The 25,121-nt window shown below is 37.9% G+C and overlaps 4 protein-coding genes across 4 annotated transcripts; 2 read left to right on the top strand and 2 right to left on the bottom strand.

Annotated features, from left to right (window-relative positions):
• Positions 1-258: 258 nt before the first annotated feature.
• Positions 259-1,935, top strand: LOC146934840 (uncharacterized). Its single transcript, XM_085707949.1, has 2 exons — positions 259-798; positions 1,681-1,935. Exons 1-2 carry the CDS (start codon positions 259-261, stop codon positions 1,933-1,935), a joined length of 795 nt encoding a protein of 264 aa, XP_085564075.1.
• A 9,182-nt stretch (positions 1,936-11,117) lies between these two features.
• LOC146934839 (uncharacterized) lies at positions 11,118-11,687 on the top strand. The gene is made up of 2 exons (XM_085707948.1): positions 11,118-11,144; positions 11,280-11,687. The coding sequence occupies exons 1-2, from the start codon at positions 11,118-11,120 to the stop codon at positions 11,685-11,687; spliced, it is 435 nt and encodes a 144-aa protein (XP_085564074.1).
• A 1,345-nt stretch (positions 11,688-13,032) lies between these two features.
• LOC146934838 (UV-B-induced protein At3g17800, chloroplastic-like) lies at positions 13,033-14,954 on the bottom strand. Its single transcript, XM_085706781.1, has 3 exons — positions 14,758-14,954; positions 14,163-14,506; positions 13,033-14,077 (listed from the first exon to the last, which is right to left on the bottom strand). Exons 1-3 carry the CDS (start codon positions 14,857-14,859, stop codon positions 13,258-13,260), a joined length of 1,266 nt encoding a protein of 421 aa, XP_085562907.1. The 5' UTR covers positions 14,860-14,954; the 3' UTR covers positions 13,033-13,257.
• Positions 14,955-20,375: 5,421 nt separating this feature from the next.
• On the bottom strand, positions 20,376-24,900 carry LOC146934837 (potassium transporter 25-like). The gene is made up of 10 exons (XM_085706779.1): positions 24,439-24,900; positions 24,096-24,321; positions 23,757-24,005; positions 23,612-23,665; positions 23,331-23,381; positions 22,743-23,003; positions 22,587-22,639; positions 22,368-22,485; positions 22,022-22,276; positions 20,376-21,661 (listed from the first exon to the last, which is right to left on the bottom strand). Exons 1-10 carry the CDS (start codon positions 24,475-24,477, stop codon positions 20,568-20,570), a joined length of 2,400 nt encoding a protein of 799 aa, XP_085562905.1. The 5' UTR covers positions 24,478-24,900; the 3' UTR covers positions 20,376-20,567.
• Positions 24,901-25,121: the final 221 nt, after the last annotated feature.

Genomic DNA, 25,121 nt, shown 5'->3' with positions numbered 1-25,121 from the left:
AAGTTTGAAGCATGACATAATGTGGTATGTTATATAAAGTTTGATGAATGTGTTATATTAAATTTTATGAATGCCTAAGTTTCATTTTTGATATGTTACATGTTACTTGCTATGTTCAATGCCTTAAAAGTTTTAAATATATTGTATGCATGCCTATGTTCGCCTATGTTCGATGCCTTAAGTAAATGCTTAGATACATTGTATTCTTAAATACATTGTCAACTTATTTATGTTTTTTAAAATTTGTTTTGTACAGATATGGCTTGGGAAACGGATGAGCAGGAGCGGGTTATTAGAGAGGATAGGATGCGGAGAGGTAAAGAGGCGAGTACCGCTAGTGCTCGGAGAGAAAAGAGGGCTGAAGACTCGTATGTCCCTAAGACTCAGAGGCGCAGGGACCCGATGATACATGGAGAGGGCTCACAGGCACATGTGGATGACTCCTCCCAGGTGGTTGATCCGACACCAGTGCATGATTATGCTGGGTATGCGGATGATGGTTTTGTTGGCTATGATCGGATGGAGGAGGAGAGGATGTATTTTCAACCGCCGCTGCAGGACGAGGCAGAGGATGAGGGGGTGCCAGAGGATGTTGTGGCAGATTATATAGAGGCACAAAATGTTATTCCCGAGGGTGAGCCTGAGCGTGAGCCTCAGCCACGACGAGGTAGTCGTGTTCCGCGGATACTGCCCTATCCTGCTGGAGAGGCTCCCTTTCCTGGAGGACCTCAGACCACGTCATTGTTGTCCGACTACGCGAGACACGTGGCAAACCCTCTTTGGGTGAACCATAATAATGTAAGTGTTTAAATTGTTTAAAATTCTTTAAATGTTTTAATTAATTATATTAGGTAGCGTAAGTGGTTTAATTAATTACAATAACGTAGCGTAAGTTGTTTAATTAATTAAAATAACGTAGCGTAAATGATTTAATTAATTAAAATTAGGTAGCGTAAGTTGTTTAATTAATTAAAATAACATAGCGTAAGTGATTTAATTAATTAATATAACGTAGCGTAAGTGATTTAATTAATTAAAATTAGGTAGCGTAAGTTGTTTAATTAATTAAAATAACGTAGCGTAAGTGATTTAATTAATTAATATAACGTAGCGTAAGTGATTTAATTAATTAAATTTAGGTAGCGTAAGTTGTTTAATTAATTAAAATAACGTAGCGTAAGTGATTTAATTAATTAAAATTAGGTAGCGTAAGTTGTTTAATTAATTAAAATAACGTGGTGTAAGTGATTTAATTAATTAATATAACGTAGCGTAAGTGATTTAATTAATTAAAATTAGGTAGCGTAAGTTGTTTAATTAATTAAAATAAGGTGGCGTAAGAGATTTAATTAATTAATATAACGTAGCGTAAGTGGTTTAATTAATTAAAATTAGGTAGCGTAAGTTGTTTAATTAATTAAAATAATGTAGCGTAAGTGATTTAATTACTTAATATAACGTAGCGTAAGTGGTTTAATTAATTAAAATTAGGTAGCGTAAGTTGTTTAATTAATTAAAATAACGTAGCGTAAGTGATTTAATTAATTAATATAATGTAGCGTAAGTGTTTTATTTATTTAAAATAACGTAGCGTAAGTGTTTTAGTTATTTAAAATAATGTAGCGTAGGTGTTTTAGTTATTTAAAATAGTGACAATGTCTTATTTAATTTGAATTTCAGATGTGGCATGATGCAGCGGGTTATAAGTGCGTAAACGCGAGGAAAAGGTTGAAGGAGCTTGATAAGCCGGAGGCGGCTATGAGGTGGTTTTGGGAGCCTGTGGAGGGGTCTGGCCTCCATGGTTTGATACACGTTGGGTATTCGACTGTGACCCATGCGATGATACGTGCTCTATGCGAGAGGTGGCACACGGAGACGAGTAGTTTTCATCTACCTGTGGGGGGAGATGACGATCACTCTGGACGATGTGCATAATCTTCTGCACATTCCTATTTACGGCCGCATGTTGGAGCACGATGAGTCGATGGATCGGGACCAATCTATTGATATGATGACCAGGTTGTTGGGCATGTCAGATGCTGATGCCATAGCTCAGGTTAGGGATGAATCTCCTGGTCATATCAGTTATCCCGCACTGAAGCGGGTTTATGAGCAGCACCTGACTGAGGCTAGACGACTTGAGCATGCACAGTCGAGGGAGGAGATGCAGGAGAGAGCTAGGAGGAGGGCCTGTTGTGTGAGGAGTTTCCTTCTATATCTCGTCGGTTGTGCGCTGTAACGCCCACTTTGATAGTGTCTAGAATAATCAAAAGTGCGTTAAAACTGATATTGGATACATTAATTTTACAATACAACTATGTCATCAAGACACAAATTCAACAACCAAGATCTTATGATACAATATTCTTCATAGAAGTTTGTGGTACAAGTCTAAATATACAGCCACAATACTACATGTGCTAATAATTATACATATGCATCAACTACTTAACACCAAGATGAAGTCCTTGCAAGCACATTACTCCTGCACCTTTTCTTTACCTTTACTGCGAGAAACCTGAGAACCTGAACAAATAAGGAGAGGGATGAGACATAATGCCTCAGTGAGTTCTATCTAGCCCTAGCTAGTGATAACCTCGGGGAAAGCCTATGGTTACCACATGTCTACTTTACAACCTGACGGTTGATTATACGTGTGTGAGTTGCTTTCCTAGACGGTGGTGCATGCTAGACCCGTCATAGGTTCAACTTACTTGTTATAGGCTTAGTATCTCTAAGTGTGACATCGCGGTTAAGGGATAAATCTAATACCGCTATGCCAAGACACTCTCTAAGTATCGAGGACTTTATATATGTCACATTACTAAGTCGGACGATTAGGGAAAAGCCTAGGATCGTCATCGACAGACTATCCTTAACTATTCTAATCATAAGCTTAAACGTATCTAACGTCGCATCATAACCAATAATGATTAAATCAAGAGTTAGTATTGAACAATAACAATATCTGAGTTCATTTTATGGAAAGCCCCGGGGTGGAGTAAACCCGAGCGCAAACCCTATCTACCTGATGGAAACCTATCTAAGGTAAGCCACCGGAACTCCCTAGTGACGTGTGGGTCCCTTACGGCTATTCCCGTTTCACCTAATGGAAACCTCTTGAAACCAACCTAGTGTGATCACAAGAGACACGGCACACATATGTTGTTAAAACTTTCTTAGTGAAAATATATCTAATCGTATCACAATCTATCATACATCGCCTAAATGATGCTATTCTATTCTCCACAAGCTATACCGAGGCTCTATGTTCAATCCCTTTCTTAGTTTATTACTACCCGGACATATTGCATAACATATCACTCTTGCGTATCATTTATCAACAAGTATTGTTAACAATTTGCCATGCCTTTCCCTTGATTAAAATCTTGTTTAGAATTGTATTTTAGGCACTTAGAATTGAGGGGTTCATAGTTTAAAAAGATACTGCAAGATCGAGCCTCGGATAGCCCTTGCTGGCCCAAAACGAATTGACAACACATGCTGTGCAGTCAATTTCGCCTGGCCAAATTCTCTCCGCCATGGTGAAAAATTTCGCCATGGCTAGCCAAATGGCGAGCTACTCCAGAGAGCCCTGATCCCCAGCTCGCCATGGCGAGCTAAATTCCGCCTGGCGAACTGTAGCAGTCCAGAATTCTGCAGAAAACGTGATTTTGCATAAAAACCTCAATTCAAGTGTTCTAATTCATTCTAATCATCCAAAACATCATAAAAACAGCTTATATCATGTGCATGGCATCAATTAACAATATTTGATCATAAATTGTACAAAAGGGGTACTAAAACCCTAATACTTATCTTAGCATAAATCATGATTTCTCACAAGAATCTTCACAACCCAAAGGAAGGAAAAACTATCTAAGAACTCACCTTGCCCAAAAGAAATAAGATTCAAGTGTTTCAAAGCTTAGACCAAACCCTAGGCAGACAAGAATCAAAAGAGGGAGCTTGCTTCTACAAATCTTTAAGTGTTTTCCATCAAGAACTTCTTATCCATTTCCATGATGTTTGCCTCAAGGAATTAACACAAAGAGTGAATGATTTTGAGGGAAGATTGGGGCCGAAATTTCTAGAGAGAAGGAAGAGAGAAATATTGTTGGAAACCTAGAGAGAGAAAGTCCAAAGGAAAATGAATATTTTTGGACCTTTGGTCCTTAAATACCCCTAAAGCTCAAATTCCAATTACGCCCCTAAACTCAGACGTGCATTTTCTTTTGTTAACTGATATTATTCGCAACATAAATGAACGGGGTATTACACTCTACCCCCCTTAAAAAAATTTCGTCCTCGAAATTTAGAATTTACCTGAAAACAAATGCGGTTACTGCTTCAACATTTCTGATTCTAGTTCCCACGTAGCTTCACCATCCGGTGAACCTTTCCGCACTACCTTCACTATAGGAATCTCTTTGTTTCTGAGAGATTTGACATCACGATCTATTATCATGCCTGGTTCCGGCTGAAATGTCAAATCTGACTTCAACTCTATAGAATCCAATTCAACTGGTTGGAAAGGATCCGGTACGTACTTCTTCAGTTGGGACACGTGAAACACATCATGTATACCTGACATAGCTGGAGGTAGAGCTAATTGATAAGCCACTGGTCCGATACGCTTGAGTATCAAAAACGGTCCTATATACCTTGGACACAATTTCTTAATCTTGAAAGCACCTCTCAAGCCCAATCTGGGAGTAACTTTTAAGAACACATGATCGCCTTCATTGAACTCTAAAGGTCTTCGTCGATTGACCACATAACTCTTTTGACGACTTTGAGCTATCCTCATCTTTTCCTGAATTGATTTAATTTTCAAGGTGGTCTCTTGAATGATTTCTGGTCCAAGAATACTCTTATCTCCTACCTCTGCCCAACATAAAGGAGTTCTACACTTCCTACCATACAAAGCTTCATAAGGTGCCATCCCAATACTAGAATGGTAGCTATTGTTGTAGGAAAACTCTATCAAAGGTAAGTGATGACTCCAACTTCCACCATCTTCCAATATGCAAGCGCGTAACATATCTTCTAAGGTCTGGATAGTTCTCTCTGTTTGACCATCAGTCTGTGGATGATGAGACGTACTCAGCTTCACGCGAGTCCCTAAAGCCCTTTGGAAAGCCTTCCAGAAATGTGAGGTGAAGATGGGATCTCTATCCGACACGATACTCACTGGAACACCGTGTAACTTGACTATTTCTGAAATGAACAATTCTGCATACTGAGAGGTTTTGTAGGTCGACTTAACCGGTAAGAAATGAGCCAACTTGGTTAATCTATCCACGATTACCCAAATGGAGTCATGTCCCTTCTGAGTACGAGGTAAACCTCCCACAAAATCCATAGATATCTGCTCCCACTTCCATTGAGGAATTTCTAACGGTTGTAGCAACCCCGCTGGTCTCTGATGTTCAATCTTAACTTGTTGGCACACTAGGCATCTTGCTACAAAGTCAGCAATATCTAATTTCATACCAGGCCACCAATAATCTCTCCTTAAATCGCGATACATCTTGGTAGCGCCAGGATGAATTGAGAAACTACTCTTGTGTGCCTCTTCTAAAATCATCCTTTTGAGTTCTGCGTCATTCGGTACACAAATTCTTCCTTCGAATAAAATCGCTCCATCCGAAGCTATAGAAAATTCTGGATGACCAATTCTCCTTCGTAACTCACCATCTGACTCCTGAGCTTGTATAATTCTCGACCCCAAGTCACAGGTGATTTCTAACTTGTGTAACCAAATACCATCAACATCCTCTGTGGCATCAAGATTAAGGTCTCTAACCTTCTCGTGCAATTTACAAACATGCATTTTAACTTCGGCTTGAACCAAGGCCTTACGACTCAATGCATCCGCTACAACATTGGCTTTTCCTAGATGATATTTCAAATCAAAATCGAAGTCTTTTAGGTACTCCATCCAACGCCTCTGCCTCATATTCAGATCTCTCTGATCGAACAAGTACTTCAAGCTTTTGTGATCACTAAACAACTCAAACTGGGCTCCATACAAATGATGTCTCCAAATTTTCAAAACAAACACTATGGCTGCCAATTCCAGATCATGGGTGGGATAGTTTTCTTCATGTGTCTTGAGCTGCCTAGATGCATAAGCTATCACATTGTTTTCTTGCATGAGTACTCCTCCAAGTCCTTTAGACGATGCATCACAAAACACAACATATCTCTTCTCCGGGTCCGGAATGGTCAAGACTGGTGCTTGTGTTAACTTCTTCTTCAAAGTCTTGAAACTCTTCTCACATTCTTCATCCCACACGAAAGGTACATCCTTCCTTATGAGTCGGGTTAAGGGTAAGGCAATTTGGGAAAATTTCATAATAAAACGGCGATAATAACCAGCTAGTCCCAAAAAGCTTCGAACTTCTGACACATTCTTTGGTCTAGTCCAATTCTGAATAGCCTCTACCTTCGACTGATCCACTGCTACACCTCCCTGAGAAATAACATGACCCAGAAATCTGACTTCCGTTAGCCAAAACTCACATTTACTGAACTTTGCATACAATTGCTTCTCCCGAAGAATGTCCAACACTATCCTCAAATGTTGAGCATGTTCATGCGGGTTCTTGGAATAAACCAAAATGTCATCAATGAAAATAATGACAAACTGATCTAGATATGGCTGAAAAATCTGATTCATATAGTCCATGAAAACTGCTGGAGCATTAGTTACACCGAATGGCATGACTAAAAATTCATAGTGGCCATATCGTGTTCTGAAAGCCGTCTTTGACACATCCGAAGACTTGATACGAATCTGATGGTAACCCGATCTGAGATCAATTTTCGAGAACACTGACGCCCCCTTGAGTTGATCTAACAAGTCATCAATCCTTGGTAAAGGATACTTGTTCTTTATGGTCACCTTATTCAGCTGGCGATAATCAATACACAACCTCATGCTGCCATCCTTCTTCTTGACTAACAATACAGGTGCACCCCAAGGAGACACACTAGGCCTGATGAAATGCTTCTGAATAAGCTCCTCTAACTGGGTTTTCAATTCTTTGAGTTCTAGGGGAGACATTCTATAAGGGACTACTGATACTGGCTCTGCTCCTGGAATCAAATCAATTGAAAACTCAACTTCTCTTTCAGGAGGTAAACTTGTGATATCTGCCGGAAAAACATCCAAATACTCACTGACAATTGGAACGTCGCTGGGGCTTAAATCTGTTTCTGGAGTCATAGTGAGCATAACATAAAATCTCTCATCTTGAGCACAGATAAACTGAGCCATCTGATATGTGTGCTTAATCAATTCTGACAAGGCTACTCCTTCCACCGTATCACTAGTTGGCATATAGATACTCTTTTCTGCGCACCCTATATACACATGATTCGCTGACAGCCAATCCATTCCCAAAATCACATCAAGTTGTTTCATCGGAAGACATACTAAATTTATATAATAAGTCTTGCTAGACACGGTGATAGGACAATTCTCACAAACATAATTAGCTACAACTCCTCCATCGGTGGCCGTAGTCACCATCATAGGGGGATTTAGTAATGAAACGGACAATTGAAGAGTTTCCACACATTGAAAAGAAATAAAGGAACGTGATGCACCACAATCAAACAAAACTCTAATGGGATCCTGACCAAGAAAACACATATCGCCGATCAAATCTTCATTTTCCTGAGCCTTCTTCCCGTCTAGTGAGTACACCCTGCCTCTAGTCATTGTAGTGCATGCTCCTTTGCCTTTGTCTCCTCTATTTGGACAATTTGCCATGTAATGTCCTGTCTGGCCACAAGCATAACAAGAGTTGTCACCCAGCTTACATTCCCCCGTATGAGCTTTTCCACACTTCTTACAAGTTGGATAGGATCTGAAAGAACCCGACTGTTTACCCCTCTGAGGAGACCCCTTTGGCTTTAACTTCTCATGATGTCTATCAACAAAGCTACCTCTTCTTCTATCAAAAGCAGTGGTACCTTCTTTAACAGCTTTGTCAAAACCTCTTTCAGCTTCCAAGCTATTATGTACCATTTCATCAAAGTTTGTCAATCTCTGTTGGCTGACCACCGCATACAACTCACCCCTCAAAGCATGCTTATAATGATTAACCTTCCACATGTCATTACCCGCATACTCATTGTGAGTTGAGTAGTGTGACAACTCCTCGAACTTCCTGGTAAAATCCGTCACGGACATGTTACCCTGTTTCAAGTGAAGAAATTCTTGTTCTTTTCTGACCTTGAATGTCAAAGGAAGGTACTTCTCTTTCATCACTCGCTTAAAATTCTCCCAATTCAACTCTAGCCCATTAGCCTCCATCCTACACCGAGCAGTTTCCCACCAATCCTGGGCTGCACCTCGGAATTGATTAGTTGCAAAGATCACCTTATCTTCCTCGGTACAGTTAGCCATAAGGAAAATCTTTTCCATATGCTTAATCCACCTCTTAGCCTCTGGTGGTTCACCGCTACCATTGAACTCTGGAGGATGGTTCCGATTGTACTCTCGGAAAGCTGGGTTTCCCACAGCTGGAGGTGGAGGATGCTGTTGATGCACTCCTGGACCTTGTTGCATAGCTGCAGCCCATTGCTGATGGGATTGAGCATTCTGCTGGATCTGTTGTTGCATCATTTGCATCATCTGTTGATTCTGCTGCATCAACTGTGCCCACATCTGAGCACTAGGATTCTCATTCTCCTCATCATTCTGATTAACCCTTGGCCGGCCTCGTCCTCTTCGCGCTCCGGACATTTTCGCTCTAACTGCCATATTTAAGTCAAAGTGATCAATTTCAACCAAATATAACAATGAGGACAATATCCTAAACTCGAAAGGACGACTACTTGGATTGTAATATTAATGACCCAAGGCACGATCTGAAACGACCTGCTCTGATACCAAATTGTAACGCCCACTTTGATAGTGTCTAGAATAATCAAAAGTGCGTTAAAACTGATATTGGATACATTAATTTTACAATACAACTATGTCATCAAGACACAAATTCAACAACCAAGATCTTATGATACAATATTCTTCATAGAAGTTTGTGGTACAAGTCTAAATATACAACCACAATACTACATGTGCTAATAATTATACATATGCATCAACTACTTAACACCAAGATGAAGTCCTTGCAAGCACATTACTCCTGCGCCTTTTCTTTACCTTTACTGCGAGAAACCTGAGAACCTGAACAAATAAGGAGAGGGATGAGACATAATGCCTCAGTGAGTTCTATCTAGCCCTAGCTAGTGATAACCTCGGGGAAAGCCTATGGTTACCACGTGTCTACTTTACAACCTGACGGTTGATTATACGTGTGTGGGTTGCTTTCCTAGACGGTGGTGCATGCTAGACCCGTCATAGGTTCAACTTACTTGTTATAGGTTTAGTATCTCTAAGTGTGACATCGCGGTTAAGGGATAAATCTAATACCGCTATGCCAAGACACTCTCTAAGTATCGAGGACTTTATATATGTCACATTACTAAGTCGGACGATTAGGGAAAAGCCTAGGATCGTCATCGACAGACTATCCTTAACTATTCTAATCATAAGCTTAAACGTATCTAACGTCGCATCATAACCAATAATGATTAAATCAAGAGTTAGTGTTGAACAATAACAATATCTGAGTTCATTTTATGGAAAGCCCCGGGGTGGAGTAAACCCGAGCGCAAACCCTATCTACCTGATGGAAACCTATCTAAGGTAAGCCACCGGAACTCCCTAGTGACGTGTGGGTCCCTTACGGCTATTCCCGTTTCACCTAATGGAAACCTCTTGAAACCAACCTAGTGTGATCGCAAGAGACACAGCACACATATGTTGTTAAAACTTTCTTAGTGAAAAGATATCTAATCGTATCACAATCTATCATACATCGCCTAAATGATGTTATTCTATTCTCCACAAGCTATGCCGAGGCTCTATGTTCAATCCCTTTCTTAGTTTATTACTACCCGGACATATTGCATAACATATCACTCTTGCGTATCATTTATCAACAAGTATTGTTAACAATTTGCCATGCCTTTCCCTTGATTAAAATCTTGTTTAGAATTGTATTTTAGGCACTTAGAATTGAGGGGTTCATAGTTTAAAAAGATACTGCAAGATCGAGCCTCGGATAGCCCTTGCTGGCCCAAAACGAATTGACAACACATGCTGTGCAGTCAATTTCGCCTGGCCAAATTCTCTCCGCCATGGCGAAAAATTTCGCCATGGCTAGCCAAATGGCGAGCTACTCCAGAGAGCCCTGATCCCCAGCTCGCCATGGCGAGCTAAATTCCGCCTGGCGAACTGTAGCAGTCCAGAATTCTGCAGAAAACGTGATTTTGCATAAAAACCTCAATTCAAGTGTTCTAATTCATTCTAATCATCCAAAACATCATAAAAACAGCTTATATCATGTGCATGGCATCAATTAACAATATTTGATCATAAATTGTACAAAAGGGGTACTAAAACCCTAATACTTATCTTAGCATAAATCATGATTTCTCACAAGAATCTTCACAACCCAAAGGAAGGAAAAATTATCTAAGAACTCACCTTGCCCAAAAGAAATAAGATTCAAGTGTTTCAAAGCTTAGACCAAACCCTATAGGTAGACAAGAATCAAAAGAGGGAGCTTGCTTCTACAAATCTTTAAGTGTTTTCCATCAAGAACTTCTTATCCCTTTCCATGATGTTTGCCTCAAGGAATTAACACAAAGAGTGAATGATTTTGAGGGAAGATTGGGGCCGAAATTTCTAGAGAGAAGGAAGAGAGAAATATTGTTGGAAACCTAGAGAGAGAAAGTCCAAAGGAAAATGAATATTTTGGGACCTTTGGTCCTTAAATACCCCTAAAGCTCAAATTCCAATTACGCCCCTAAACTCAGACGTGCATTTTCTTTCGTTAACTGATATTATTCGCAACATAAATGAACGGGGTATTACATGCGCTGTTCACTAACAAAACGAACAGACACATCGACTTGATATATCTGGATTGCATGGCAGACTTGGGGCGATTGGGAAGTGGTCATGGGGAGGGATGACCTTAGCCTACCTCTACGATTATCTGGATGATTCTGTTATCTTGAATAACAGAACGATGGCTGGCTCTGCGACTCTTTTGATGGTAATATTTATCTTAATTTCTTTATGAATTTATTTTATAAATTTTATTATCATGTTAGACTATTTTATAATGTTTTAGATTTATTGAAGTTTTAACTCGAATAATTATTTTTGTGTATTATTTATTTTGTTGCAGGGACGGATTTTGGAGCATTTGCCAGGTCCTTACCCAAGGAAGCGTAACCCAGATTGGGACCCGCGGACACCATGTGCTGGGAGATGGCTCACTAGCAAAGGCCATAAGAGTGTGCACCATTACCGCTCACGCCTAGTTCGCTTGGAGGTGTATGACGTCAGGTTTTCTACCTATGGTGATCGCAAAGACGTGCACCCATTTCAGATGTTGTGCACTTACTCGGGATGGCTCATGTGCAGAAAGGAGAGGGTGTACCGTCATTTGCCTGAGCGGGTGAAGAGGCAGTTCTCCTTTGTCCAGGACGTTCCAGCTGTCCCTCTGGTGCCTACACAGATGCTGACTACTGTGTTGATGGACGATGCGGCATGGTTAGTACCTGGTTGGGTAGATGGGTGTGAGACACCATGACAGCATGTTCCTGGCTACATGGCTTGGTATGCCAGAGTCTCTCACCCTCGCATTCTCCCACCTGATGAGGGATCCCCTCCTAGGCCGGCGAACGTGGAGCAGCTGATTGAGGAGGAGCATGCCAGGGAGATGCCTGACACACTGACGATCGTCCGGGATGTGGCGCACATAGCCCGATATATTGTGGCCAGGCAAGCCGAGATGACCAAAGAGGAGATTGTCCAGGAGGTCATGCGGATAGCTAGTGCTACTGAGCCTGCACTTACTTATCAGATTTCCAGGCGACGCAGGGGGCAGCAGAGGCAGGGTAGGCAGGGCTGATTAGTATTAAGAATTTTTTATGTATTTTTTGACTATGATGATCATGATGTATTATTATGACATGTTCCATACATTTTCCTATTTCTATGACATATACGTACGTTCGTTTTATATTATTTCTTGCGTTTTAATTTTACCATGTTCCTGTTAAATATTGGATGAATATGTTTAGGTATCAATTGGTTATTATATGAAAATTTTAGAAGAATTTCCAAGTGGTTATTTGATGAAAATCTTAGATGAAAATGAATATGAAAATGAAAATTGGTTAGGAAACCTTCAGGAAAATGGAAATGAGCTTCTGGAAAATGGGCAAGCACGTAGCGGCAGTTAACAACCGCTACCTTCAGCTTCGGCGGTTGTTAACAACCGCTGGCACTCAGCGGTAGTTAACTACCGGCGTTTTTCCCAGCGGTTGTTAACTGCCGCTGGGGTAATTTGGTCATTTACTTGTGTCAAAAGGAAGTATTCTATGTCAGAAAAGCAATTTTCTTTTGTAAAACCGTCCAGTTTTTTTGCACACCCGTAAGACAAACGATTTGGATGGTATTAAACTACTGGGAGGAGCTTGCTCCGTTGAGCTCGCTGATAGTCTAAAGTTAATATATTTGTTGGTACATCTAACAATGCCCTTTCAAAAAGTAAAATTGAAGCGTATGCTTTTGATTGATACGACAAAACAATTGCACTGTAAGAAACTAAAAAATTTACCACGCTTTCATTTTGAGCCATAACTTCGGTTTGAAATCATTTTTGGTGGCATGTTTGGACTATTTTTTATCTCTAATTATCTCTCAATCGCCTACTCAACCAACCAAACCCATAATCTCATAAAAATATATGAATAATTGTGTGGTACTTAAACAGCAAAAATAAGCCATCAGACCCGGGTAAAAAAGGTGAGAGCGGTAGTAAATAGTAATAACCACAGTAGTAAGAAACTTTTACATTATGATCATCATAAAAGCTACAATCTTGACTATAATGAGTTTTTGCTGGGAAAAAAAAGAAATAAGCAAAGAACTACACAACAATAAATTTTCTTTGATTAGTAAAATCTAGAGTCAAAATCACTAAATAGTAATAGTGTATACACATAAATTAATTAATAATAACTGGACTATCTTTTTCTTTTTCTTCAAAAAAAAACTGGACTATCTTTAACAGCAAGCTACATTAACTTGTATTCTATTCAGCAGTACCAACATACGAAAACAAATGCCTTCGAACATGTGGGAGGATGCACAACTCAATTTAAGACGAAATGGTACCTCGAGTCCACGTAGCTCTCAACATCCCAGAGAAAACAACCAAAAGTCACAGCCTCTAAAACAAGTCTCCTTAAACCACCAAAGCTAATTTTGATGGTTTCATCCTTTGAATAATCAATTGCCCCCTCACGTGTGATAACCATTCCGGGTCTTCCAAACAATGCCTCTGTGTGCTTCTCAATAATGCTCACGGCCTCCTTAGATCTTATTGTTGCGTATCTCTGGAGGGTATCACCGTCAAAGGACATCACATAGTTACGCAACCTGGTCGGCTTTATACCATAGCCAAATCCACCAGGACTGACATCGCCACCAGGCCAAGTAGATACTTCAGGATGAGATGTCACTTGGGAAGTGTCCACTTCACTACCAGGTCTTGCATCATCCACAATAGTTTGATGAATACTACTGTCGTCTGGTGCACTTGTAAGAACTTTCATCGACTTCTCCAGCTGGAACCTTTGGTCAACTCGCTTAAGAAAGTAACCATACATCACTGATGCTGCATAGACCTGCCCTATCCTCAGTTTGCTAATTTGAGCAACGGAGGATAGATCTCCTGCTCTGTTACCAAGAATGAGAGCCAAGTGGTTTTGGATCATCTCATATGCTTCGTTTGAGTGAAGCTGCTCAAGTTTCCCATCTTCATTTGACCATGAATCGACCCTACCAGTTGCATCTGGGGTTATAGAGGGTATCAAAGAAATATTAGCATCCATGAACTTTTGCACAACCAATGTGTACAAGATCTCTTCCAGAGCTGTCCTCCTTTCATTTGCCTTGACCTCAGCAATTCTCCTGAAAAAGTTGAGAAGATAGTGCAATGGTTAACATGAACAAGCAAGAAATAGTAGGACAATAGATTGATGAATTGAGGTGAAACCTGTACAAAACAAGATCGGAGGATGTGGTAGGAGAAGGATCTTGGTTTTGTTGGTGATGAGCAACATCACGATCAGATTGGAGCTGGAGAAGTTGCTGGTCCACCGCAGCAGGCACAAGATGGGGGTGATTGATCAAAATCTGAGAAAGAAACTGACCGATTGGAGACTGAAACTGAAGAGGTGCAATCTTATGAGAAGAGTCTGGGTCTGGCGAGGAGGAAGAGGATGTTGCTGCTCTAACTACAAAGCTTCTTCTTCTTCTTCTTCTTGCTATCGTATTTGTAGCAATTCCAACAGAGAGTCTCTCATGCTTATGCCTAGGGATGGGGACGGAAGTGCACACCTACCAACCAAGGAATGGATCAATATTTCATATATTCTGTTTGTTTGTGGATGCAAAATTAAATTGCAAGATATTATACAGGGAGTTTTGATTGATATTAACTTGAAGAAAAGTCAACCTAAACAAAGCATTAGTTTGGTTGTAATTCCAGCAACTAGTGGTAATTATTATTATTATTATTATTATCCAGCAGCAAGCAACAACAATCAATGAATTTATAATCAATCAAATAAACAAAACAGAGATAGTACCTTAATATTAGAAGGAGGAAAGTGAAGAAGGCGGCAGGATCCGGTTGTAATTGAAGAAGACGGCGGTGATAAGAGGAGGACGGCTGTGGCTGCCACGTCCATACGGCTAGGTTAGACTAGACGAGCAGATGAACGAAGAAATGGATGGATTCTTGTTTGGATTTGGATTGGTTTGCTTCTTTTCTTTTTTACTTTACAAGCGTAACGGGATGATCATGTTCTATTTATCACTTCCCCTCCAATATTTTAATTTAATATAAATAAATAATTCTCGGGCCTACTATTCATATTTATTTACATGTTTCATCCTCCATTTTATTGTACGACTAGGAAGAAAATAAATGAATGTTCGCGAACGTGTTTCCGTGGGTCTAATGTGGATTCCTATTTTCTGAGGTAGAGATGCTTTTGTCCTAATTATGTGGTACCCGATTGGCCACCATTTTGGGGTCCACTGATGCCAGCAATTTGTGACTTCATGTTTTTATGTGCCTAAGCTACGTCCACCTTTTCTACTTTCATGCCATTCATACTCAATGTTTGTTTGGAACAAGAGAAGAAGACGCCAGAGAGATATCGACAAGAGAATTTGCCAAGAAAGGCTTGCTTAATAATCATAAAATGGGCTGGGACCCACACCTTTTTTCATCTCCTCAAACCTGTGAAGAAACGTGTGTGCCGTGCCGAAATCTACCAAATTGATTGCCTTTTCTTGAACATCATTAACTGAAACCATCAAACAACAGTAGTGGAGTCCAATTAAGATAAAAAGAGTTGTTATGTTATAGTAGAAACATGTTTGGTAATGACATTGCGGCAAGCTATGCTTATATGTACAATATGAACAAACGTTCTATAGGTAGTCCAGACGAAGAAATTTATATACCATAAAAAATGCAGAAAAAAGGATTCAAATATGATCAACCAGGAATCTGTCTTTGAATGAAGAACACAACTATAATAGTTTACAAGTAGTTCACATGTGAAACCAAATTCTTTTTTGACAAAAATATGAAACCAAATTCTGTTAGTTAATTTATCAGAAACTATTATTACCTACCATGATGAGAATAAAAGAATAGCACTAAAAAGGTAAGAAAATATGTTTATGATTGCAATGATAACTAACAAGATGTGGCTTCCACTCATGAATATGATTAGGACATACGCTATATTACTTCAACCAGAATGGGATCTCTACCCAATTTCTCAAGCGCTCCCTGTAAATTTCAATTTGGTTTAAGCAATGCTTGAATAAGGAATATATGACACTTTCTTAACAAAAACATAAAACAAGCAAGATATTTTCCACCATCGTTGCCAAGCCTTATCACAAGAACCAAAAGCCAGGTGCAACAAGAGTTGGGGGTGTCAAAAGTAATATACAATGATACCTATTCATCGACAAATACACTTCTTGTGTTCGTAGGCTTAAACAACAATTTTACCAAACATTGACAGAAACCTTATTGTACATATGATTAACATTACAAGGCAAAACATGTGAAATAATCAAAATGGTGTGACAATAAATAGGTATCAGATGTGAACGAAATCAAATAACATGAACTAACTTTGTTTGCAAACTCAACCTCCAAAATTGTTTTGGGTCATAAGGGCATGCCATGGTTCATGTGCATTTTCTTTGTTTTAATTGTCTCTTCTGTTAAATCCAAAATTTCGGATACTTGGTCATCATGTGTAATTAAGTTGACTGTCATGAAAATCAAGAGCAAAAATTTAAAGAGAGAAAACTAACAAACAACTTTTCAGTATAGAGAACTTCAATAACATTGAAGAAAAGTGAATTGGCATTGAGAAAATCAAAATTGAGTTACAACAGTATAAGTACTTGTATATATACAAGTTATGGAACTGAAGTAGAAACAAAAAATCGTAACTAACTCTAAACTACCTTAGTTAGTTATAACCAATTGTAGTTAAGTATTAACCACTAGTTAGAACTATGCTAAGAACTAAGTGTCTAATACCCCCCTGCAAACTGGAGCATGTATGTCAAGCATGCCCAAGTTTGGAGAGAAGTCTTAGGAAAGGAGGAAACTGCAGTTGCTTGGTGAAGAAATCAGCCGGCTGGTTAGTGGATGAAATAGGGAGAAGATGAAAAAGACGTGCTTGCAGCTTCTCACGAACTATATGACAGTCAATATCAATGTTTTATGCGCTCATGAAATGTAGGGTTGGAAGCAATGTGTCTTGCTCTGTCACAATAGAGTAAAGCTGGAGAAGTGAATGGAATCTGAAGATCTTTAAGCAAATATGTGAGCCATTGAATCTCACAAGTAGTAGCAGCAAGTGCACGATACTCAGCTTCTGAGGAAGACTTGGAGACAGTAGCTTGTTTCTTAGAGCGCCAAGTGATAATAGAATCACCCAAAAATATGCAAAATCCAGTGATTGATTTTCTGGATGAGGGACAAGTTGCCCAATCTGAATCACTGAAAGCTTTGAGATGGAGAGTAGAAGAGGCAGGGAAAAAGAGACCGTGACCAGGAGCCCCTTGAGGTATCTAAGTAATCTGAGAGCAGCATTATAGTGAGATTGAAAGGGTGTCGCCATATGTTGACTTAAGAATTGCGCAGCAAAGCAAATGTCTGGTCTTGTGGTAGTAAGATATAGAAGTCTTCCCACAAGTTTTATATATATACAAGTTATGGAACTGAAGTAGAAACAGAAAATCATAACTAACTCTAAGGTTCAGTAACTACCTTAGTTAGTTCTAACCAACTGTAGTTAAGTATTAACCATTAGTTAGAACTATGTTAAGAACTACTCCCTCCGGTCACTATTATAAGCAAAAATTCACTTTTTAGATTCATTCAATAAATGATGTGTCTAGTCTATATATATAGACCACATACATCATTTATTGAATGAACCTAAAAAGTCAATTTTTGCTTATAATAGTGACCGGAGAGAGTAAGTGTCTAATATCCAGCGCCAGTCTACCATATTCTAATGTAGTAGTAGTAGTACTTTAAACTATTGTTGTAATTTGAGCTACAAGATAGAGTTTAAGTGTATGATTGCTTATTGCTTAATATATTTGTTTGGGTATTGTCATCTCAATATGTCAAATATCTATATTATTTTTAAAAAACTTGCAATATAACTTTCAAATATAATTTAATAAACTATATCATATCAATCTAGTTTCACTTATTTAGAGAAGTTAGCGGAGATTACTCCCTATTAGACCATCCACTATGCAGCATCCCATTTGGGTGCTTAAACGAGTTCCAATTATAGCGTTATTCGTTTTATAATTAATACTTAATAAGCACTCAATTTCTCCAACTCAACACCTCATAACAATTATTAACTGGGTCCCAGCAATAACTATATGGGGCAGTTTGTTTTGGGGAAACATAAATTATTCCCAGGAATAACATACCCGGGAATGAAAATACGAAAATTTGATTCGTGGGTATTTGTTAAAAAAAGTGTTTGACAAATAACTTGACATTCCTGGGAAAATTGGAAGTTACAATTTTTTTTTTAAATCTATGCAGAATATCATGGGAATGCACATTCTCATCTCTTTACATGAGAATAAATTCATGGGAATAACGGAAGTTATGGAAAGTTACTTCATTCCTAGGAACCTTTATACCCAGAAATATTTTTTTCTCAACCTCATAACAAACATGGGTATAATCATTCCCTAGCCATGTATTCCCGAAAATGTCATTCTTAACCCTGAAACAAACACCCTATATCATTAAATTTTAACAATAATTTATATACTCATTTATAATTATATAATTTTAAAATATTAAACTCTCTCTCTCTTCTCTCCTTCTCAAACCCTAGCTGTCACCCCTTTCTTCTTCTTCTTTTTAGAGGGGTGATTTAGGGTCAATTTTGACCCAAAAATCACCCATCCGAATTGTTTTTCCTTTTATTCCAATTAAATAAGTGATTTCACATATTTTTTGTTTTCTTTCGTTTGTTTTTGTGATTTCGTCGTCTCTGAACGACTCTGTTTGTTTTGATTTCCCGTCTTAGTGCGGTGTTTATTTGATTCAGGTTGAAAGATTAGCTTTGAGCAAGTGCAGATCCGATCAATGACAATGACTTTGGCGTCGTCAACGGTGCAGATCCGGAGACATGAGTATTCCGGAGACATGAATATAGTCATATTAGTCATATTTGTAGGCATAGGTACTTTGCGTTTTATGCTATTGACATGGATGCTGTGAGTTTGTTCACATATTCATTCTTTTTGTTTTTAGCAAATTTGTATTTGTATTGTATCGATGTACTCTATCAATTTGAATGAATGAATATCGTTTATTTTTGTCAAAAAAAAAATTTAAATATTAAAGTAATTTAACTATAAATTATAAAAAAAAAAGGATCATTTTTTCAATTTTATTAATTATTCAAAAAAAAGTTAAAACTTGAAGAAAAAAAACGATATAAAATAAAGGATGGTAGATTATTTGTTGTTTTGTTTAAATCCAATCACCGGTTTATTTTTTTTTTTCTCCACTCAGATGGGTAAATTATTTGATGTTGTAAAAAATGGTTTTTGTTGAAAATCCAATGTTAATTGATTAAATATTACTCTTGAAACTAATATATAATTTATTTTTAATATTAAAATAATACAACAATTAAAACATAACATTATTGATTTATTGTTAACATGATAATGCTTTGAACATGTTTATGTGTTGTACTATGTGTTATAATCATATGACCTTTAATTTTGTATTGCTTATAATTTTACATGCATGAATTGATGCCTTGCATATTTTTTGCAATCTAAAATTACTATTGGTGTATGGTGTAATCTGCGTTTTTAACTGGTGGTTAGGATAAGATTAGTTTAATCAGACACTCATTGCGAGCGGTCTATTTTGTGGAGTTAGTTAGCTTGGTGTCACACACAAAAATTCATAGGGACTCAAAGTCTTGAGTGTCCATAATTAGTTAGGACTTGTCGTTTTCTTTTGAGTGCTCATAATTGTTTGAGACTCGTTGTTTTCTTTTAGTGTCCATCATTGGTTGGAGCTACGGTAGAATGTTCATGATTGGTTGAAGCCCACAACAGGTGATTATGCATTTCTTGAGTCGACTTTGTGTTTTGGGTACTGGTATTTTGTGTATTCCCTTCCTGATATATCTGGTAGACTTGAAATACATGTTATATAAATGTATAAGCTGTGTAATTTTTTGTTGTTTGGGAGTTGATCCTTTTCCATATTTTGGAATCAGATAATGATCACGACTTACCGTTGGAGGCTTCGCGATATGTGGACCTTTGGTGCGCCTTGGTTAGATTGCAATGCTTTGGTTCGTGAGATATAGCACAACTCTTTCAATCAATTTTGGAAGTGAATTTTGGTGAGGCTTTGGGTTTATTACCATACCAGCCATAGAGTTGATGCGGGATATGGATTTTAAGCAAATCATTTTCTCGTTCGATTCAAAAGGTGTCATGTATACCCATCAATCCATCTGGAATTTTCTAAGAGAGTCTAATATGGCTGCTCATATATAATGTCAGTTCTCATCTTTATTTTAACATTCCGGCTTGCATCGATCCTTTGATTTTTAATGAAATAGACTAGTTTATTATCGTGAAAAAAAAATTAAGCACAAATAAGAAGCACTTTGATTCATAGACAAGAAGTTATTTCTTTGGTTTGTATACAGCTCTCACTTCTCCTTTGATTCTATCTATCTATCAATCTATGTATGCATCTGCTTTTATCAACTTTGACCTCCTCCTAGAATTAATTAATGAGAGACAGACAGACAGCAAAGTGAAGAAATAGTTATAGTTATATAGTACATATCATACCAACTTCTACAAGAGCAGCATGAGGGATTTTGAGAGCAACTGGAGGTTCACGACCATTCTTTTCAAAGAAACGAAAAACCATGATTAAGAATCTCTTGAGATAGTTTGAGCCATCACGAACCACTAAATGTGACTGTCCCAAGAAATAGGCACTACCACTCTCCCTTGCATCAATTAGTTCCAACAGCTCCTTCCTCACAGATTCTCCCATTTTAGGACTACTACTAGCAGGAGGCAACATGAACCGTACTTTTTTTCTTTTGTTGCAAGAGCTACTACTCGCCAACAATGTATGATCACTTTCCTCAATTACTGCTGGGCTAATCTGAGCTTCATTAGTAATGCTAACTTCATTGCATGTTTCACCATTCATCAAAGGGACTAATGCATTTCCATCTGATGAATTTCCCACTATCATCATTTTTTCTTCTGCCGAAACCATTGATTCAATGTCACTCATCTGTTCAATGGAAATGAATTCTCCTATAGCACCAATGATTTTCTCCTCAAAATCACCCGTGTCCCTTATATTATTATCACAATATCCATATCTCACAATGCAACGATATATTTTATAATCTTTTGGCCCAATCCTTCCTATGAGATACCTTTCACTTTCGGGAACATGAGGCACCGGCATTGACTTGAATGACACCATGATCAACACTTGATGAAATGCAGGAAGATTAGTAATAAAATGTGAAAAGAAAGCTGGGATTCCTGCTACTATGTCTGTGTAAATGAACCCAATTCCAGCTACCCTTGAAATCCCAAGGCCTGGACTGACATCTATTAGCCATTCAGTTGACACCTTGTTTTGCAAATCAAACTCATACTTCTTCACTGTTCCATAATGCCATGAAAGCATGACTGTCATCGACACAACCAAAAGGACAACTAGATACCAAGCTCCCTTGTGAAATTGCAGCATACACGCCGAAAAATATGCAACCTCAACAAGGCCAAAACATAACAGAAAGCATGCAGATATCATCAAATTCTTCTCCCAATACAAAGCAATGATTAGTGACATGAGACTAGTTGTCACAAGCATTCCACATATTATAGCCAAACCTGCCACAAATTGTGAACTTAATTAATTACACTATTATGATTTTAATGTCATTAACGAACGATCATGCTAACTGAATGGTAAACAAGTTCCATATAACCATCCTTAATTTAATCAAATCACAAGTACAGTAGTTCGGACATAACTGCACTGTGCCTGTGCTGGTAGTATATATTAAACATCAATTCTTTTATCTGCATTCCCTGTTTAATTTACCAACTTTTCATTTTCTTAAGACTTCCCTTCATAAATTAAGGACTCAAATTTTCTAGTTTAATGCAAAAATGGGAGCTACTCTCTTGATTAATAACTCAAGAAAAAAACATTAATTAACACCAAGAGAAATGAAAAAAATGGCATACTTGTTGCGTTGCCAATCTTCACCATGTCTCTGAAACCAACCGTCACAGCTAGACTGAAAATCATCAATAACCAGTTGACATCGGAGATGTAAATCTGGCCATGTATCGTTTTTGATGTGTGAATGACTTTTACTCTGGGAAAACAATTTAGTGCTAGACATTGGTTAATGATGGAGAAGCTGGCTGTTATAGTTGCTTGGCTTCCGACAGCCGAAGAAAGTAGGGACAATACTATGAATACATGTTTGGATGGACCTGCAGTATGTCATCACCAGCAATCACTTTAGCAAAGCGACTAAAAAAGGCATCTTAGAAATAAAGGGTGGCAGGCACTGGACCAACTTACGTGGTACGGATTGACTAAGATGATTAAAATCTCGAGTGTTCAAGTTTTTAGAGATATATGCAGCCTGACCCGCATAGCATATCACCAGAAGCGGATAGATCAAGCAAATAAATGTAATCTACAAACAACAGACACATGCACGATGCACGAGTTGTTACTAATAGTTTTTTATTACAATCAATTTACTAGAACTACAGGACAAGGTATGCATTATAATACCTTGATTGATTTCTTGGAAAAATGGCCTAGGCCTGCAAACATTGCCTCTGACCCTGCAAAATTTGTAGAGCATGATATTAGTCCTCCAAAACAATTCTAATTAACAATCACTTGGTGATTATTTTTTGTTCATAAAAAATAATAGACAAATCCCACCTGCTGCGCATAAAATGGCGCTTCCTAATAATCTCCATCTTTTGACATCAATATTCCTCACGAATTTGAACAGGTATAGTGGGGATATTTTATAGATAATTTTGACATCCCAGAAGAAAATATTATAGGCTCCCACCACACCAACAAACAAAAGCCAAACAGCAATAATTGGAGCAAACATGAACCCAATTTTATGTGTGCCGCAGGGCTGCAGCACGAACAGGCCAATCAATATAACACACGCAGAGGGAACAGGTACATCTGGAAATCAATTGAGCAAAAGGTCAAGAGGATTCCATGCAGCATGATTACAGCATATTCATAAATATTTATCTACTTTTCATTTACTTTATTAAAAAATAAAAATAATCGAATGTTCCATCAGATTTCAAACTAGAAGCAAACTACATGTATTTAATTTAACCCGCCATGGATACACAATTATCCTCGATAAATTGGATGCATAGTGCTAATTGGCAAGTGAGAAGCTATAGTTTCTTTTATCCAAACACACAAATCGACCAATTGACTCGACATAAAGGGACATTTGAAAGAACTTTAACAATCAAACGAACATAAAGTACTTACATTTTTGTAGAACATTTGAGACGGAATCCCGAGTATGTTGTGACGATGAAACTGGTTATAAACAACAAAGCAATCAAACACTTGAAGTATCAAATAAGTATTGATATGTCCTTCAGAAAAGAAAATGTCATGGAAGCAAACGAAAATCGAAAGAATTTAATAGCAAGAAAAGCAGTAAATATATTGGTTATTTTAAATCAATTGTTCCTTAACCAGTAGTATCCTTGGTAGCTAAAATAATAAATATAGGTTTTATTTGTAGTCTAAATAAACACACTTACATAACTGTGCCAAGTCTGACAAGGATCTCTGAACACCATATGAAGCTGATAACACTGGTAAACAGGCAGAAAGTATATAAATCTTAGGTATGAAGTTAGTTGTAAGAAAATGAAAATATAATTAAATGGGAGTTGTGTATACCACCTGAGAGTGCTGGAGTGAGGACTGCGGCCCCAATTGTCATACAGGAACCAAAGAGGGCCAAGAACAATATCAAATAGTGACAGGACTTGTGTTTCTCAATGGCCCTTCGTGCTTTGGAATCAGTATTAATCTTAGAAGAAGGAGTTGTTGTCTCCTCAAAAAGCACGACCTCATCAGTGGTTCTATCACAAGGGAGTAGGCCAACTTTTGCATTTCTACACAATAGTGAGTATAAAGCAAAAATACCACCTGGAAAATATTTTCAATGTAGTGAATATAATTGGAGTAAATAATATTTAGTGAAAGTGAAGTGAATAAAATTGATTTATTATTACGTACCCTCTCCTTTATCATCGGCTTTGAGCACTATGATGGCATACTTGATCAAAGAAATAGTTGTTAGAGTCCAAAAAATGAAGGAGAAGAGTTCATAAACAACTTCCTCGGATTCAAGATCTTGCGCTTGCATTGTCCCGAATACATATAAGGGAGCAGTGCTAAGTTGACCATAAACTATTCCAATAATTTGAAATGACAAGAGAATTGTTTGATTCCATCTTTTATTCTGAAAAAATAATAGGGAGACAGAAATCATGAAAAGGAGCTAGCCTAGGGAACTAGAAAGATCATTTGTTTGTATATTAAAAAAAAGAGTGAGACTGAATATGATCGATGGATGTACCTTAGAGTCATGAGCAGCAGGATGCAGTTGAGAAGCCATGTGATATGATTATCAGAACAGAACAGGAAGGGGGGGGAGAGAGAGAGAGAGAGAGAGAGTAGGATGAATGAATACGGAAGAATAAGCGATTAAGACAATGCTTATTATGCTTGTTCAAATTCTATGGGCGGACGGAGCATACTAAGTACTGTAATTAATAAGAAGAGAAGAAAAGATGGTCTGATCACACACTTGTATCAATTCTTTCTTTTTCTCCATAGAGTCAGAGATAGAGTATGGTGGACTAGATCAGTAGCATATACCCGCTACACTACACTACATTATATTACACGTATGAATATATGTTATGATATTGACTCACAGTCAATCACAACCAAACCATGTACATTCACTCAGACATACATAGTGATCTTCACGTTAATGTGAATGTGAATCAATTATATTGTATCACCTTGATCTGTCACTGTGGACGGACAGCTTATTATTATTATTATTATTATTATTATTATTATTATTATTATTATTATTATTATTATTATTATTCATCCCCTCATCTCGTCTCATTTCATTTCACTCCAAATAATAATATTTGATTCTAGAAAGTACGCGGCGGTAACGCCAGAGTGACATACACCCAGATTTTGTCTTATAAGAGAAAAAACATTACATTGTGAACTAAATAA

This window comes from Medicago sativa, chromosome 4 (assembly GCF_051527215.1).
Source record: "Medicago sativa cultivar Bolivia chromosome 4, Bolivia_mono, whole genome shotgun sequence".
NCBI classification, from domain to species: domain Eukaryota; kingdom Viridiplantae; phylum Streptophyta; class Magnoliopsida; order Fabales; family Fabaceae; genus Medicago; species Medicago sativa.
This window is presented reverse-complemented; position numbering and strand designations above follow the sequence as displayed.

Bases quoted from the DNA above. Each gene is read 5' to 3' on its own strand.
- LOC146934840 (XM_085707949.1), top strand. From the start codon at position 259: ATGGCTTGGGAAACGGATGAGCAGGAGCGGGTTATTAGAGAGGATAGG. The intron at 799-1,680 runs GTAAGTGTTTAA...TTTGAATTTCAG, and splicing joins TTTGGGTGAACCATAATAAT to ATGTGGCATGATGCAGCGGG.
- LOC146934839 (XM_085707948.1), top strand. From the start codon at position 11,118: ATGGCTGGCTCTGCGACTCTTTTGATG. The intron at 11,145-11,279 runs GTAATATTTATC...ATTTTGTTGCAG, and splicing joins GCTCTGCGACTCTTTTGATG to GGACGGATTTTGGAGCATTT.
- LOC146934838 (XM_085706781.1), bottom strand. From the start codon at position 14,859: ATGGACGTGGCAGCCACAGCCGTCCTCCTCTTATCACCGCCGTCTTCT. The intron at 14,507-14,757 runs GTACTATCTCTG...CTTGGTTGGTAG, and splicing joins TTCCTCCTTCTAATATTAAG to GTGTGCACTTCCGTCCCCAT. The intron at 14,078-14,162 runs GTTTCACCTCAA...CAACTTTTTCAG, and splicing joins TCCGATCTTGTTTTGTACAG to GAGAATTGCTGAGGTCAAGG.
- LOC146934837 (XM_085706779.1), bottom strand. From the start codon at position 24,477: ATGGCTTCTCAACTGCATCCTGCTGCTCATGACTCTAAG. The intron at 24,322-24,438 runs GTACATCCATCG...TTATTTTTTCAG, and splicing joins CTGCTGCTCATGACTCTAAG to AATAAAAGATGGAATCAAAC. The intron at 22,277-22,367 runs GTAAGTTGGTCC...GACATACTGCAG, and splicing joins TCTTAGTCAATCCGTACCAC to GTCCATCCAAACATGTATTC.